Source organism: Epinephelus moara, chromosome 15, assembly GCF_006386435.1.
Source record: "Epinephelus moara isolate mb chromosome 15, YSFRI_EMoa_1.0, whole genome shotgun sequence".
Classification (NCBI taxonomy): domain Eukaryota; kingdom Metazoa; phylum Chordata; class Actinopteri; order Perciformes; family Serranidae; genus Epinephelus; species Epinephelus moara.
In genome coordinates, this window is record NC_065520.1 from 16342073 (window position 1) to 16360508 (window position 18436).

The 18436-nt window shown below is 40.3% G+C and overlaps 1 protein-coding gene across 1 annotated transcript in view; it reads right to left on the reverse strand.

The window, feature by feature from the left end:
* LOC126401759 (inactive dipeptidyl peptidase 10-like) overlaps positions 1 to 18436 on the reverse strand; it is a 51629-nt gene that overhangs the window by 26416 nt on the left and 6777 nt on the right. The window contains exons 2-4 of the mRNA XM_050063242.1: positions 17516 to 17630; positions 17305 to 17400; positions 2633 to 2727 (exon numbers count right to left, since the gene is read on the reverse strand). Of these exons, the coding sequence (XP_049919199.1) occupies positions 2633 to 2727; positions 17305 to 17400; positions 17516 to 17630 (306 nt within the window). The remainder of the gene's footprint in view (positions 1 to 2632; positions 2728 to 17304; positions 17401 to 17515; positions 17631 to 18436) is intronic.

An 18436-nucleotide genomic window follows, 5' to 3' on the forward strand; every position in this document is an offset into this window, starting at 1 on the left:
CATCCTCCCATGACCCTCTACCACTGTGCCAAATTTCACATGGATTGACCAAGTCAGTGAGGAGAAAAAGGTGGAACAGACACACACACAGAGTTTTCATCATTATATAGCAAGATAATCTTGTTTTCTCCTTGAAAACTGTTTCCATAATTCTGGGATATCTTTTAAATTTACAAATATATTGCTAAATACACAGTTTTGACCCGACACACAGTAAGTATTAGTTAACATATCAATGACACCTGCCATCAACAAGCACCATTTTAAGCTTGCCGTACAGAAGCTTGTTTCATGTTGTTTAGCTCGTATTTAATCTGCTTCCTGTTTTATTTTGTAGCTTCTCTCCTCATGTGTCGTGTCTGGTTTTACTTCCTGTCTTTGTGTGTTTTCCCGCCTGTTTTCTGCCACACCTGTCTCGTTAGTCCTTCCCTGTTCCCTGAGTCTTCCCTTCACACCTGTTCTGTATCAGTCTCGCCTGCTCCACCTTTGTTGTCTTCCTCCTCCAGCTGCGTCCTTGTGATTAGTCTCCTGTGCATGTATACCTGTGTGTTTCCCTTTGTCCTGTGTCAGTCTGTGTATCTTATGGTTGGAGATATTCAGTAAAATGAAGGTCACGTGGACAGAATTTCTTTCTTTAAACTAAGACGGCAACCATTTTCATAAATATCTGTATACATGCAGACAGGTCCTAATACTTCCTGACCTGAAAGAAGGAAAACAGGAGAACCAAGGAGAAAATCTCCGTGTGAACTGATTTATATCTGACAGGTTATGATTGCTCTTTTGTGTCAGCAAACATTGTTCATACTTCCAGCTTTCATCAACATGACAATGACTAGGAACGCAGCCGGCCAAGACTAATCTAGCAACTAAAGGCCATAAAACCACAAGGGAGCTGCAGCGGGTTTTGACATTTCTAGGAGAGGACGCGGTGCACAGAGGACCTCTGAGAAATGTTGTTCTGCAGTGACACAATTAGTCAGACCCTCATTCTCAAGTTCTGAGATTCTTGTGGTGCTTTTTTGTGCAATAGAACTTTAAAAAAGTCCATAATTTGGCTAGTTGTGGATCGACTTATGAAAGCTGTGCAGCCAGACAGTGGGATTGTTCAGTTTGGGTGCTGCAGCTGGTGTTGTTTGCAATTTTTGGGGGGGGTTAAAATCAGATTTCCTAACAATGAGGCCACCTCTGCTTTTTGGTTTCATTTGCATAGTTTGACGAGCTTACAGCAGGGCCAGAAATCCTCATCAAATCCCCTTATGCAACCATTAAAAGCACAGCGATTCCACTAAATTCCTGCAAAATGAAAAGACCCTCCTGTTTGTCAAAAAGGGTGTTTCACGGAGAGGGCGGGAGGAGAGCAATAACGGGTTTATGATTTCTTTTTACAGTACGAGTGTTATGGAAGAGCCGGATTACAGTGATGCAATTAGCAAACGGCTAAATTTGGCCTGCTATTAATAAACATTCCTGGTTGGATGAAGCATTGAAAGGATAATCAGATTACAGATGCAGCCATTTTGGTTCACATCCGGCTGGTTTTTAGAGACAAGGTGATCAAAAGGCAAATGTGATCATTTCACTGACTATTCAATGATTTGATTGCATAATGCGCAAACGCATTTCAAACTGAGGTGAGTTGAGGTGAGGTAGTGGGCTTAAAGCTCAGCCTACACAACCCTCTCAGCAGGATATTATCATATTGAGAATCTGCAGGTAACAGTGATGAGGAAGATTTGTAACTTTAAAACTGGAGGAATCTTCAGAGGAGTCTTCTGTGTACCTAAAATATCGACAATCCTGCACAAAAAAGTTGCAGAAAATCCAAATACTGATCTGTTTTTATAGCTCTCAGCTGGATGCATAGAGGGCATTTTCTCCTATGAAATAAGAGAAGCAATTTTCAGACACATTTTGATCCACTTTATCTTCAAGGAATGCTTCACCCCCAAAATGACAATTTATGTATCAGCCGAAACAGGCAGGCCGGTGGCTATGGATTAAGAGGAAAGACACTGCTCGGGCCTCGAAATACCCCTCACAACAGCAGGGTTCAAGGGAGTAAAAGCAGAGGGGGGGGCGCACCTGGGGCGCTAGGAGGTGTTGTGGGTCTATCATCGAAACAGCAGTGAATAAGATAAGCCAAATCAAGCTATTAATCTCCCTGAACCTCTCTTACTTTTCTATCTACCTTAGCTCTTTCCTACTTTTCTATCCATCTAACCGTAACTCTTTGGCTCCAACTTAGAAAGCCCCAGACGGCACTATCACTCCCACTCACAGTCTCAGTATGTGCATTAAGGGATTGAAACATCTCGTCCTAAACTGAGCTGGTAGCAGTTACTCACCCCGTGTTACCCTTATGACTTCATTCATCAAGAATTACCACCATTTTTGGATTCTTTGTTTCCCGTGGAGGCGTACAAGAAAGTTTTCTTCTTGAATCAAGTGTTCCTTTAAACTGACTGAATATATGGCTGTCACTCCAAATGGGTATGGATTTAATTTTTGCATTTATGTGCTATGGAAGCAGAAATGCAACCCCACACGTGTGTCATCTTAAATTAAAAGAATAATAACAGAAAAATAACAGCAGCTAAAACAACTTAAAAATAGGGGGGGAAATACATACAAACGTGCTGTTGGTCAGAATGACTTCCGTCTCGTTGGAGTCAAAGTTGAACTTGATCACGTGACCGTCACGGTTCCTGTACACCACCTCTGAATCTGAGAGAGCAAACACACAAACATTCATGGCAGCAGATAAACACAAACAGCAGCATAAAGAAGAACTGAACTGACCTGTGAAATATATAAAAGCAAAGGTGAAGTAAGATGCAGAATGAGATTTCTGTGACACTGCAGAGAGCTGAACTGCAAAAGGTGGAGGTGAAGCTAAACCACAGGAACCTATTTACAAATAAAATCATGCAATCAATACGCACACATGTGAGGACGTTAACACACAGGTGTTTTCAGTTATTTCGGCTGGTTAGACTTCTGCTCCTGTTGAAGTTAAGTGCATTCGTGTTACACGTTAGAATCTGGTCAGACGAGCACATATGTGACTTAATTTGAATTAGGTTGTAGAGATGAAATACATTTGCACGGTACTTTCACGCTGAGTTAATTTTATGGACTTTGTAAACACTAAACTATCGCTTGACAGAGTCGAAACTGAAGAGAGCTAGCACAAAATGGAAGAAGATTATACAGGATAAATGTTGGCATGCACTTTTCGATTTTATGTTGTGACAATGCTCTGGTTAGGTTTAGGGGGGAAAAAATCAGTTAGGGTTAGGCAAACATGGCTTTAAATATCTGGTTTGTTGACACACTGAAAATGTCCCAAACTCTTGGTAAACAGGTTAGGGTTACCCCCCTTTGTTGCTATACACATGACTGGAAATGTCCCAACCTCTGGTTTAAAAAATACTCGCTTTAGTTGGTATAAACATAGCTGAAAACATCCTGACTTCTCATTAAAAATACACACTTTTGATGCTACAATCGCAGCTGGAAATGTCCCGACCTCTCGTTAAAGTAACGTGCCTCTGGTGCTACAAATATGGCTGGATATGTCCCAAACTCATGTTAAAAGTATCTGATTTTGATGCTACAATCAAAGCTGGAAATGTCCCGACCTCTCGTTAAAATGACGTGCTTCTGGTGCTACAAATATGGCTGGATATGTCCCAAACTCATGTTAAAAGTATCTGCTTCTGATGCGGCAATCGCAGCTAGAAATGTCCCGACCTCTCGTTAAAAATTATGTGCTTCTGGTGCTACAAATATAACTGGATATGTCCCAAACTCATGTTAAAAGTATCTGCTTTTGATGCTACAATCACAGCTGGAAATGTCCCGACCTCTCGTTAAAATTACGTGCTTCTTGTGCTACAAATATGGCTGGATATGTCCCAAACTCATGTTAAGAGTATCTGCTTTTGATGCTACAATCAAAGCTAGAAATGTCCCGACCTCTTGTTAAAAATTATGTGCTTCTGGTGCTACAAATATAACTGGATATGTCCCAAACTCATGTTAAAAGTATCTGCTTTTGATGCTACAATCACAGCTGGAAATGTCCCGACCTCTTGTTAAAAATTACGTGCTTCTTGTGCTACAAATATGGCTGGATATGTCCCAAACTCATGTTAAGAGTATCTGCTTTTGATGCTACAATCAAAGCTGGAAATGTCCCAGCTGTGTTTTTACCTGCTTTTGTAGCTACAAACATGGTCAAAAAATGTCCAAACCGGTCATTAAAAAAATACCTGCTTTTGTAGCTACAAACATAACTGGAAATGTCCCGACCTCTCGTCAAAATTACGTGCTTCTGGTGCTACAAACATGGCTGGGTATGTCCCAAACTTCTGTTAAAAAATACCAGGTTTGATGCTACAAACATGGCTGGAAATATCCCAAAATTTTATCACAAAATACTTGCTTTTCTCAATAGAAACACGGTAGGAAATGTCCCAACCCTTCATTAAAAAGCAGCTGGATATGCCCCGACCTTAATTAAAAACATCACTTTTGTTGGTCACTTGACAGCCATCTCACCAGCATCCTCTCCACCTGACTAGAAGCTCACCCCATACAGTATCCTGGACTAAATATGCCCAGAAATGTCTCTGCAACAATAGTCTGTTGAAAACAAAGGTCAACGTAATCAGTTAATTATCTGCTCGTCTAATTAGGCAGAAAGTGTGAAAACACCCGTGTGTGGCCATAATGTGCCCTGCTGATGGTAAATAAATCCATGTAACAGTTTTTCATTGTTTTTAAATGACTAAACTGCCACTAATGCATCGATTCACATGTCGAACAGGAGCAAGACATGTGGAGTTTTCAATATCTACAATATCTCCCAGTGGCCTCTGGAGACTTGATTAGCTAAATGTGTAAATTGAAAATGACATCAATCAGCAGGAGAGGTCAGGCATATGATAATTAATGCTACTCCTGTGGGTATTATCCTTCTTATCTAGCAAATAAAAAAATAAAAAAAACAGGAAGCAGCTGCAGAAGAAGAAAAAGACTGCGCTCCTCTCTGATTTCCATCACACTGGGGATTCAGTTTAATTCGCCGACGCTCTGAACTGTCTGTCCACTGGGAACATTTGTAATTCACAGCAACACACAAAGAGCCATGCAAGTGGCCATGTAACCACACACACACGTTCTGTCCTGGATTCCTCTTATCGTACCGAGGTCAAAGCTGCAACATCCAAACCTGCTGTCACATTAATTCACCTCGTGTCTGAGATCCTGCAGAACAACAAAGAGGCTGCTGCTTCATGTACATGTACGTTTTTGTGTGTTTTAGACCTGTTGATGCCAAATTAAAGAGAAACTAAAATTCTGAATGTCCAGCACGAGACACAAGCATGAACTTGACACTGACTTACACATGTACGCATGCATATTTGATCAAGGTCTACATTTTTAATGTCATTCATAAGATGTAAAGCTGTGCACAATATAGGTCTCTGAAGAAAAAGCGCAGCTGCAGATAATAAAATGAAAGATGACTTTCTTAATTTTATACATGGATTTCCTTTACACTGCAAAAAATGTCATAGAGATGGCAGAATATTTATTTTCTGTACAAATATTTCTATCTATATGTACATACCAAAGGAACCAGTGGTCTCTTTCTTTTGCCAAAGTAAAATGTTGGCGTTTTAGGTTTGTGCAAATCCCAATGTTACATTTGCAAGTTTCATACGTGTCATATCAACATTTCTTGAGTGATGTCGTATATGACCTGACTATTAGGGGTGTAAATCACCAGCTTCATCCCGATACGATATTATATCGATTTGTTTGGATGACGATACGATGTTTGCCGATATCACAAAGTCTGTCACGATACGATTTTGATTCAATTCAGGAGCCTGCGATCGATATGACGTGATATCATATGCCCATCAAACACAATCATTTACATCAACTCACAAAAACAACTAGAATATGATTTGACTATTTTATTTCTGAGCTCTGTTTGTTGTTTGAGTGGAGGCGCGCTGAAATGGTGACAAAGACGTGATATGTGAATTTCAAAATAAATGTGTATCTTTAAGATGACGATATGGATCGATGTTTTCATTTTGCATCGATATAATCGGATCGTTAATCAATGAATCGATGTATCGATGTGGATCAGTGTATCGTTACACCCCTGCTGACTATGTCATTGGGAAGTGGAGGAGATGGTGGATGGTGTAACACCTGACAAGCTGCAGACCACAGACAACTGAGACATCACTGCATCTCCTGTCAGGATAGTGGCTGGAAAAGCAGTTGCTTTTTATCGACATTGCTACATTTCCTGCTGAGTTATTGGCATGAAAGGTGTTTGTTTCTTACTGAGACATCACTGCATTTCCTGCAGCAACAGTGGCCAGAAAAATGGTTGTTTTTTACTGAGACATTGCTGTATTTCCTGCCAAGATTATATCATTAAAGCAGTTGTTTTTTATTAAGACGTCACTGCATTTCCTGCCAGGACAGTTCCCAAAAAGCGGTTATGTTTTTTACCAACACATTGCTGCGTTTCTTGCCAGGATTGTGCCCCCTACAATGGAGTAATTTTTAGTCAACTATAACAAAGTAGTTTCTGTGCGTAAACCTAACCACACATTAACCCTTTTAAAAACATGGAAAGAAGGCATTGAGAAATGTATGAAACGGCCCAAATTAGCAAGATATTAAAACGTTGTAACTCTAGTATCTAAGAAAATACCTAAAATAAGCCAAAAAGGAAAAGAAGAAAAAAATAAAATTACGTGAAAATAAGTAAAAAAGAAAAGTAAAAAACACACTTTTAAATAGATATTTTTAAATATATTTAATTTTTTTTTTTTTTATCATTTTCTAATAACACTTTTCTAACTATGCCTTTTTCCCGAGTTTTCTAGAGAAGTCACAACAATTTTTTTGCTTAAATGTTTAGTCATCTGAACACAGTACAAGAAAACAGATGCTGATCCAGTTTATTGTGTTTTAGTTCATGTGTTGCAGAAATATTAAAACCCACAATGACAGAAGAAAATAAACCATAAGAGAAATAGATGCTGCTGAGAGGGGTTGTGAAGGCAAACAGGATTTCTTTCAATGTTTGGTTTGATTTAACAATTCTGGTGCATCTGCTTTACTTCCAAGCTCTTTCTGCAAGTATGCAATGTTTGACTTTAAATCACTGACTGTTTCGAATTCTGAGCGTCCTCATCAAGCTGAACCAGGAGCAGCTGCGTCTCCATTCCCTCCCCACCAACCTCCTGAAACTCATTTGGAGTGAATTTGTGGCTGATTGCAGGGGAGGAAATCACTCGCTGCTGCATTAGAGCACGCAGCTTTCAGGCTTTAAATGTGCATTAATAAAGGAGTGCTAAAAAGTAAAATGTTGATGTCAGAGCATGAAGGTGAGGTTCATGTGAAGGATGCATCAGACTAAAATAAAACATGGAGCAACTTTACACTGGCACAGACAGCAATATTTGGCAAATCCTTTTCATTTATTTTACTGTTTTGAAAAGTCACAAAATGTCTTGAGCTGATTTTTTTAAATGATCCTGTTGATTAACATTCCCAACACCGAGAAGCTCAATGAAAACTAACTGGAATCCCCTGTGTGTCACTAATAGAGTAGCTGAAGAGAGGACTCTCCTCTCGGTATTTATGCTTCTGTATTTTACATAACATGATAAATAATGCATTATTCATGTTGTTTCACTCATATGGGTCACGGCTGAAGATGTAGCCTATTGTTTGTGCAAACCTCATTAGCAATCATGTATGACGAGCCAAGCAGCGTGAAGCACTCATCCATAACACGCTCTGATGGGACACACACACACACAATCTTCCTCTCTTATGTAAGCACGTGGATGCTGTCTTCGACTTAATCTGATGTAAACAAGCTCTGCTTTACATAAACGATACCTTAAAGACACACATGAATAATTCATTGAAACAGTGACCCTGTGAATATACAGCGCACAGGAATGTCAACATTAATAATGAGCAATGAAACCATCTCGAGTGAAAGGTGATTACATGGGTCACAAATCAGTGCGGCATACATAATGCTGATGATGATGCAAGAAAATCAGAGCGAAATAAAATACCCATAACACTGCTTCCTGAGTCAACACAGCGAGACATATTGTTATGTTTGTTGACAAAATAACTCTGCTTAGTTAAGCTAACCAGCTGCTGGTGATGGCTGCAGATGTACCCATAGACTGAGTAAAACAATGGACATACCAGGAAGTCACTGGACTCTGATTTTAAAGCCTCCAATAGAGGTCTGGAGTGACCATATTTGGATGAGAGGGTGGAGCTCTTGAGAGCCACCTTGGGTCGGAGGTGAGTCGGCAGACAGTCTGCCACGACGAGTCCTCATGTGTGAACAATCCTACGAGCAAGTCGCCCCCTCGTCTGCGACTGGGACTGGATATCTGGCATGCTAGAAAACTGGAGAAGTGTGACACGACTGACAAAGAGCATCAGCCAATGAGAGGCGGGATACGTCCCACGTCAGCACGCAGGAGGACGGAAGAAATGTGAGGAGCCGGCAAGCACCAACAATGGCGGCGTCCACAGGATCACGGGGAGTGCGTTGCGTTTGGACCCAGAATCTTTATGATGTGTCGTCTCCAAGTTTGGTGACGTCACCGCGTTATCTGGGGCTCTGTCGGCGTGGGCTCGGTGGAGAAATCTTGTGGTGTGCACACACAGATTGTAACGCAGTTGGCGAGACTCCCGCTGACAGAAACACACGTCGCCAGGTATGAACACTCAAAAGATTACGATACGATTACGACGCAAATGCTTAGGCTTAACCCTAAGGCGAGCAGCTAGCTTGGTTAGCACAGTCCATTTACAGTCAGTGTAGTTAACTGTACAGTACTAATGTTAATGCTAGTTTTCTTCTGCAAAAAAAGAGGCTTAAAACCGTTAAAAATCGGAAAAACTGAACACCCGACCCGACCCTGAAAACACACTGATACAGCGCCAGCTGTAGTCTTCACTCTGTGAATCTGGGGTTACGTCATGGTCATGTTAGCAACCACCACTTTAGCCGTGGTAGCGTCGTGTCAACGGACAGCACCCACCTGTCACTCAGTGTGTTCCTGCCCTTCATTTTGCATATCTTGCATATCATTTAAACATGTGAGTTCTATAAAATAACCCGCCGTACATTTGTCACGGAATAAAATTAGCTATAGGGACTAAAACTTTTTTTGCACCAGCTCTGTAAACATATAGTAAGTAGGACAAGAGGAACTGCAGTTTTCGGCACTTCAGCGTCAGCTTTAAATTCAGCCCTGGACCTTGCTGCTGTATTAACCAAATACACACTTGTATGAGACTTGTATCGATCTTTTCATCAAACTCTTAGCAAGAAAGTGAACAGAATTGTAAACAAAATCTGAAATTCAAGCACATGTTCTACATCTTTGAGAAAATATAAATACTCGGGATCTGATCCGTCTCATTTATCAGCATTCATCCCTCATCTGTGTTTGTGCTAAGTTTAAAGAACGTGCGGTGTGCAGTCAAGAAGAGATTTGGCCGCTGATTGATTGTTCTGCTTTGCTTTCCTGACAGCTTTGGGAATATTGTCTCGATATTATTCAGCCCTTGTTTTAACTCAAGACGCCGCAATCTCACATCCTAATTATTTCTTATATTTTTGTAGTTTTTAAAAAAAAGTATATGGCTGTGATTTTGACATCCTGAGGATCCCCTGCCTCTCTCCTCTGCGAGCGCCTCTCGTGCTGTTAAATTAGGGATGAGCAGCGATTGAAGCCTGACGCGGATGTGAGAGGAGAGAGGAGGAAATGAGCTGGAGGTTGTCAAGGAAGCAATTTCTATTACGGACATGTTTGAATTATGCCGACAACACCTCCAGGAGGCCCGGCAGTAAATCCAACCCCCAGACCATGTTCATCTACTCGGGCTCTCATCGCAGCCCGTGTAGGGTTGATTTACACCACACAACATGTCAGCTGGTAATTTCCCAACTTCATCATCGATCTCAATAAAACGGCTAATAATGGGACGGCTGACCCTGTTGGGCTGAAAAATTCATTATTGTGGCACAAAACAAGTTACGACTCATCCTCCCAGGTGATGTAATACACACCTCAGCTAACAGCTACACAGTCAATCCGTCACTTCATGACTAATCTATCTGGTCTGATTGATCGTGTATCTCATGTGCACACTAACTATATATCAAATAAAGGTGTGGACACACATTCTTTGTGTGACTGATCCCACTCTCATGTCTGTACATCAATGCAATGTAAAGCCACCAGCAGCAGTCCTTTTAGTTTAATGGAAAGGACAGCTAAGTGTGTGAAGGGCCCAGTGGTTGCTGGGATTTTCTGCCATTTTGAATTTTTTGAAAAACACTTCAAATGGATCTCTTCCTAGGAAGTTTGAGCGATCTGCATGAAACTGGGTGAACATAATCTAGGGACCAATATCTAAAGTTCCCTCTTGGCAAAAGTTGGAAAACTTACTAAAACTGAGCTTCTATAAGGCAATGAATATTGCGGAGGGCGTGGCTCATCACATAAAGGTGTATAACATCTCAAGGGTTTCACCCATCACCACGCAACTTTGTAGGCATATGACCACACATAATCTGAGGGGACCCCTCCATTATTGACCCCATCAAACAAAATGGGGGCGCTAGAGAGCTCATTTCTTATCTAGGCCTAACCGCCATATGGATTTTTATTAAACTTGGTAGATATGTAGAACAGGACGCCTCAAGGTGACTGGAGAAATTTAACTCTAATTGGCAACTGGGTGGCGCTATAACAACAGAAAAATGCTAACAAATGGCTCAAATTCGACCGATCGCTGTGGCTCCCCCTGTGGACCAATGTTTGGTATGACTAAGTCACGGTATGGTATGCTGTACTCAATGGATATGGGGACTAGTCTTATTAATTTTTAAGCTGATGTGGATGAAATATCTGGCTCTTTAGCTGATGAATACTCGGCTATGTTCACCAGCTAGTTTCTATCTGCTGTCGGGTGCTCAGTAGGAAATATACAGCTGCTTTTCAGAGCATTTTTTGCGGGAAACAGCTGCCAGTTGTGGGCTGAAACACCAAAACAATTGGCTCAAAGATGCTAAAAATGCTTCATAAAAATTCTTTGTGGGGTCATGCAAATAGTCATGTGACCCACTGGTTAAATAAATATGTTGTTTATAGTTGTTTTAAATGACACATGCTAAAACTGCTCGAGACTGAAACGGATTCATTTGTGATCTATTGTTCAGATCCAACGTGTCCCCGCTTTTAGGGAGTGAAATAAGGTCCTCACAAGCACACTTACACCTAAATCTGTGTGTGTGTGTGTGTGTGTGTGTGTGTGTGTGTCCCCACCAGAGCCCATAATGAGAAGCCACAGGCCACAGGACTAGTCATTAGTATTATCTCCCTGTGGAAGTGAAGGACACGGCAGGCGGTGGATCTCTGTTTCATATCCAAAGCAGGAGGGCCATATCTCACTGTCTCCCTCCACCTCTGTCCTTCTGTCACTCCCTGCAAGTCTCCAGGAAGGCGTTGTGGATATATTTAGTCATCTGCTTCCCTGAGTTTACCATTAAAGCTACAATTTAGCCGTCGTGTTGTCAACAAACCTTCTCTCCGCTCGGCTCCTCCAGCTATAGCTGCTATTTTCTTTCTCTTTCCTCCTTAATCTCCTTTTTCCCCCTTCTCCAAGATGCAAACACAATCTGTCACGCTGTCATGGCGCCAGTTAAACAACACGGACATTTGAGATTCTCCACATTTGCACTTGAATACGAGAACATGTGGAGGAATGGCGCTCTGTGCATGGTGACAAAATAAATCCCTCGGTCACAGATCGAGGCTGTAACACCTCCGTCTTATGTAACATGTGAAGGAAATGTAATGAGGAGGTGTTGGCGATGTGGCCCGGAGGAAGACTGGGGAGGAAGGTCAGAGAACTCAAGTGGAAGAAACATTTCCTCTGCTGTGAGGGGAAGAAATGTTGGGCAGCTGCGAATTTACTGCTGTTATTACATCTATCTGAAGCCTTTGCTCAAAGTGAAGACAATCTGATGCCATTACAGCCGCTGTGCAAATGTCCTCCTCCAAGATACGACGCAGTTAGAGTCAACAAAACTGCCTGGTTAGGTTTAGAAAAAAAGGTAAATAAATATTGTTAAAGAATTCCAGAGAACAGACGCGTGCAGCTCGGCACTCCTCCTCTTCATGCAGCACAGCCCCAAACTGCACGTCAGTTTAGTTTAATTTAATTATCAGACACAACGTGGGAGACGTGAACATTATTTCAAGCTGAGTTTTGGTTGAAAAAGACACATGCGAGTAGGAAAGTTATTCGTTCGGCATCTGTCTTTGCTCGCACTAGGCAGCTGGTGAGCAAGAATCTGGCAGAGTTGAAGGTAGACACTGTCATTACTGTGGCTGTCCATGGAGGCAGATCAGGGGGTGACGTGATGCTGCTCTGCAGGGCACTTGATTTGTGTGCGGCTGACACAAGGTAAGGTTAAAGGAAATGACCACTTTAGAATGAAAACACAGACAGTACTTACTGACCCTCATGCCAGCAAGAAGTCCAGTGTAGCTTTTGAATCCACAAACCTCGTTCGGGGTATCGGAGGATAACAGCTAGCCGGATTTTTCCATACACTTGAAGTGCATGGAACCCACATTTTGAAAATGTAATAAAACTCCACTTATGCATTTCAAAAACGTCAGAACGGCTCGTCCGTCGTAATCCAAGTGCCCTGAAGCCGCGGCATGCAAAATTGACTCAAAAAGACGTAATTTACTCCACTTTTGCAGCATCATTTTTCACCGTGATCAGTTAGCGAGACTCGAGAACTAGCACCACCACTAGCCATCAGCTAGTCTCGCGTGAGTTGCCATGTAAACACAGCACTCCTGCAGGGCGTGCTAACTGACCACGGTGAGGAATGATGCTATAAAAGTTCAAATTCAAATGCAGTTGTCGGGCATACATTCTCGGAACCCATCGGCTGTATTCGGCATCTGACGGCGATACAGCCTCTGGGGGCAGACCCCCGATTTTTTGGCATTCCGGTTTGATTTGGGCGGAGGAGGCCAATTTCCGTTTATATATAAGTAAATATGCTGAACCACTGCGATGGATTCAGAGTTTGCAGTGACGCCAATTATGTTCCGTCTCGTTAGTTCACCGCACGGAGCATTTAACCTGGCAACAACTGCAGCCGGCTCAAACATGATTGGTCAATATCACGCGGACTACAAACAGCCTACAACTAGAAACCAGGGCTCTTCCGCTCTTCTTCCGGAGGCAAGATCTTCGGGGTTTGCCTAAAGACCCCACATTCACTGAATGTAGAGTCTGTATATAGAGACTATTGGGCATACAACACACCTTTCTTTGGGATTTAATGCCATGGACCAATTTTAAAAACTAAAATATAAACTTATTAAAAGAAATGGAAAAAATATGTCTTGCAAAAAGGGCGCTCATCAAGACAGAAGGCAAAAGGGCAGAGAGATGGAGGGATCAATCAAACACACGACTTTGACCAAGGAGACCTCTACTCATGGCCCATGTGAGACCAAAAGTCAACGTTAACTTATTTTAACTACACAATATAGGATGTCACGTGACGTGTGTGACACACATGACACATTACAAATCAGCTGTTCGTGTTATACAGTATTTGATGTGCACCTGCTAATGTGCGCTCTCATCTTTTTTTCTTTTTTAACTTCATATGTATAGCTGTTTCATCAAAACGAATATTTTTTCAAAAATAATACATCCACAGAACGTCTAATATTTTTTCAAAAATAATACATCCACAGAACGTCTAGAAAGGTGTAGAATTAAATTCTATATTTTCCTGAAAAAAATAATTACAGTAGAGAAATAATTGTGTTAGAAATTTTTACGGGCCCATTTGGTTACATGGCAACCTGCAGAATTGAAGAATGGAGCGAGAGCGGGAAGTATGAAACCTATATCTATCCCCTTTAAGATCCAGACGTTCAGGAGGTTTTCACCAGGAGCTGAAATACCCGCAGAGGTCTCTTGGATCCTGGAGGGGCTAAATACAGTGGCCAGTGTTTGGTTTGTCCATTCCAGGCTACTGTAGAAACATGGAGGTGCATAACAAGGACCCGCTCCCTGTGTAGATATAAACAGATCATCCTAAGATAATAAATCATAATCATTTGCAGGTGTTTAAACACTTAAGAAAACATACTTATTATGTTTAATTTCTGCCATTATGTCCCTCTAAATCCTACACACTGGACCTTTAAATATGTCGCTTAAAACAGCAATCCATGTAGAATTATGATCTTTGCAAAATATACATTTAATTTGTTGACATTTGGTGACAGGGTTGCTGAACATATAAACATATGTTTATGAGTAACAGACGTGGTTTTCCTGCTGCTACACTTTTTAGGAAGTACAGACACAAGCTTTGGTCGGAGAGTGACTAAACCCAATAAAGTGCATCCAAAAAGTGCCTGTACACGAGGTGCAAGCGTGTATTTAATATGCTTATTTAACATAAATAGTGTTCTCTGACAAAAATTTTTTTACATATTCGTGGGAGGGAAATTTGCAGAATCATACATAAGAAAATGGATGCAGTTTATGGTGCATGAATACGCAGGTTAATCCACGTCCCGCTGCTCTAATGCAGCACTCTAACTGCTCCGGCTTCCAGTAAAAAATTTAAGGTTGATTAGGAGATTTTATTGGGTACATTTTATGCATGCTGTGGATTTGCATCTGAAGGAGCTGAAGACTCGGAATAATTTAGCAGGAAAGATCCGATCATCCGGCTCATTGTTATTCAGCTCTTATTTAAAGATTTATCTTTACTGGCTTTCATTATTTAATGGCTGGGATTTCACATTTAATTCAATCTACTTGAGGACTGAATGTGGTGCAGTGGTGGTGCCACACATGTATTATTATTATTATTATTATTTTATTATTTTTATTTTTATTATTATTATTATTATTGCTTGAATATGCTTCTCACAGGGTGGGAGGATGTCTGACCTGAGTCACTGCAGGCTGTTGATTCAATGTGACACTGTGAGGCCATCTGGACATGCAGGACATGCAGGTCAGCAGGAATTTATGCACGTCATGCATGTGTTGTGATAAATAATTGAGATATGTTTCAGGAAAAAAAATGACATCCTGAACATCCTAAAAAAAAAGCTCCTGACTTAGAAACTCAGTATTTTACTTTGTTTTATAAATGTGAAACATTTTATTAAAAGAAATTAATTAAATATTTCTTTGTGTATTTTAATTAAATATTATTCTTAAACTAACTCAAAGTGTAACTGAATTTGAATTTGACTTCTTTTAGATTTTTTTTATTCAATTATTAATTTATTTAATACTATTTATTTTTCATTTTTAATTAATATTTAAATTTATATTTATTTATTTTCAAATTGAATTGTGTCACAATAATTATAAAAGCGATTTAATTTGTCATTATTTTACTTTTTAAAATGTAACTGTTGTTAAGTTTAAGTTCTTAATTTCATTTATGGTTTAATTTTTAATTGGTTAATATTTAATCCAAATAGGATACATTTTTTGTTTTATTCCATTGAATTTTTAAATTGTATTTCATTATTTATTTAAATCTAATTTAATTTATTATTTGATTTTTTTTAATATTTACATTTTAGATAATAACTTATTAATTCATTATTAATAATTTTTTTATTATATTTATTTTTTTAAAACAAAATTTTTTTTAAATTTAATTGTCATTTATAATATTTTTTTTATTTAGCTTGTTTTAGCCTGTAAATTATTTACAGTTTATGTTTGATTTCATTAAAGTTTTGATTTTATTTATTTATACATTTTGTTTCTTTATTTAAATCTGATTTAATTTATCAAATGATACAATTAAATTTTTAATTCAATGCAGGGAGTTTTTTTCAGGTAATTTAACTGAAACATTAATTAGATAAATAATTAAAATGTACTTGTTTTACTGCTAACTCAATCTATATTTAAAAAATCACCTGTATATAATTTATATTTAATATGATTAGCTTTTCTGTCATTAACAAAGTGAAGAGCATTGTTAATGGAGCAAGACAAAGGAAAGTGAGTTTTCCTTCCTTGTATATGAAATTATCAGAATTCACTGTAACTTCACAGCAGCTCCTTTTATAGGCAAACACCTTGGTGAATTAATGGTTTTAATTTATATGGATTTAACACTGCCCACCTGTAATGAAACCACGGGTGGAGGAATTCTCATTTTCTATTAATGCACTTCCCACAGTGCTCTGAACATTTCACCAGAAGAGAACATGTTTTTCCTTCCTTACATATCAAGGTGAATCCAGCTGATGTTTCATGCCAGTCTGAAGATCTTCATTTTGGTGAGTTCAAACTCTGCCTCCTCCAACACTGAAGCAGTTGTTCTCGGTGAGAAACGAGCGTAGAGGTGTTAAAACCCAGCTGATTTCAAACCAGCTGTCCAACCTGAGAGTGTTATGAATTTCTGTAGCTGCCAGACACGTCCAGCTGTTCCATCCAAGCTGAAGAACAGCCGACAAAAGAGCGAACACATATTTCATTTTCAGGGGATAAAAATACCAAACTGTGCTCACAAACGTCACCTGCCTACTTTCTTTTCAAAGTCACACTGTTTTGTTCCCCTCTGTTACATCACCGTCACCGCTTCCTCGCAATGTCACGCTGTCCTCACCTCCTGACTCTCCACCTGAGATACATCACCTCCGTGTCTCTCCCTCTCGGCAGACATGTGACACAGCAGAGGAGTCTCTGCATGAGCTTGCCTCGCAATCAGAAGCCCCTTTTTAGACAGGGAACATTGACAGACGAAGATTTTAAACTGATTTCCTGACACATTTCTCATCAGTTTCGTCATTTAAAGCAACACTCGCTGACTTGTGAATAAGAAGCTGAATTTACAAGCAACAAAACGCACTGCTGCTCAGTTCACTCAGCCTGAAATCACCCAGAATGCACAGCAGCTACTTTTTTCTTGACCAGAAAAACTCTGGTTCACGTACAGCTGAAAGCTATAAATGCTCACAGCCGTTTTCTGGAGCCTGTTCAGATGGATTCTGGGAATTGTAGTTCAAGCTTTCAGCAGAGTCACCACATGTCAGATACAGTCAGTATTGCCTGCCTTCCAAGCCAGAATTATTTGTATATAAATAAAATGTGCTGTAATGTTTTCCTTGCGCTACTCACCGCTGATCCATGTAGCCTCGGGGTCATGGACGCTGAACTCCGCTTTGTACAGATCAGCCACAGTCAGCCTGGACTTGCTGCTGCTGGGGAGCTCCGCTGGGAGAAAACACAGTCACCTTAAAGTCAAATCCAGCCTGTTTTTACACCTTCATCACTAGCGACAACAAACTGAAGACTGAAAAGCAGCATGTTAGCACCTATACATGCATACCAGGTGTGAGGACGACCACCGACATGGTGATGAGCGAGCAGACCACCACGATCACCAGCAGGGAGATGGCAATGCCCTTCCAGTTCCTCTGCGGCGGGCTGACATCCACAAACTCCTGCAGACACACACAAAAAGAAGTTAGCATTGTTGCATCCAACCCCTAAAATGTCTGACCTTGACGATACGGACTATACGAACTGTGCAAAGTTTGTCGCGACAGAGGTGTTTTCACACTCCTCTACTGAAGGGGGCGACGTTTGCGCACTTCCCTAAAATCTGAGAGGTAGCTAGATTAGCAACGTCACAAATACAAGAGCAGTGTTGATTTCGTTGATGAAAATCTTTCATCAACAACCTTTTTTCCATGACGAAAACAAGACGATGACAAGCAAAAGATAGATCCTGATAATAAAAACTAAGACGAAATCTATGCTTCATTTTCGTTGAGGAGACCTGGTCGACTTATTTGGTCGCTATGCTCCAACCAAATTCTCATTGGTCGAATAATCGCCGTGTTGCTTTAATAAGTGCTATACTTCGGGACAATCTGGAAATCCNGTCGATTATTTGGTCGCTATGCTCCAACCAAATTCTCATTGGTCGAATAATCGCCGTGTTGCTTTAATAAGTGCTATACTTCGGGACAATCTGGAAATCCATCGGTTAAAAAAAAATAAAAAATAAAAAATAATAATTTTTCCGACTAACGGAAGTGCAGGGGCCTCACGCCCTTCACTTCCGGCAGTGCCCCGAGGGAATCGCCGTGTTGTTTACAAATACTTTGGGTAGAAAACCAGCAGAGTTTAGCTATATATCACATTTTTCACGTCACTATATCACCGTTTAGACTAATCTGATGTTTGTTAAGTCAATAAACACAATGACTGAACAAACGTTACTATTTCTGTGTGCACATTTTGT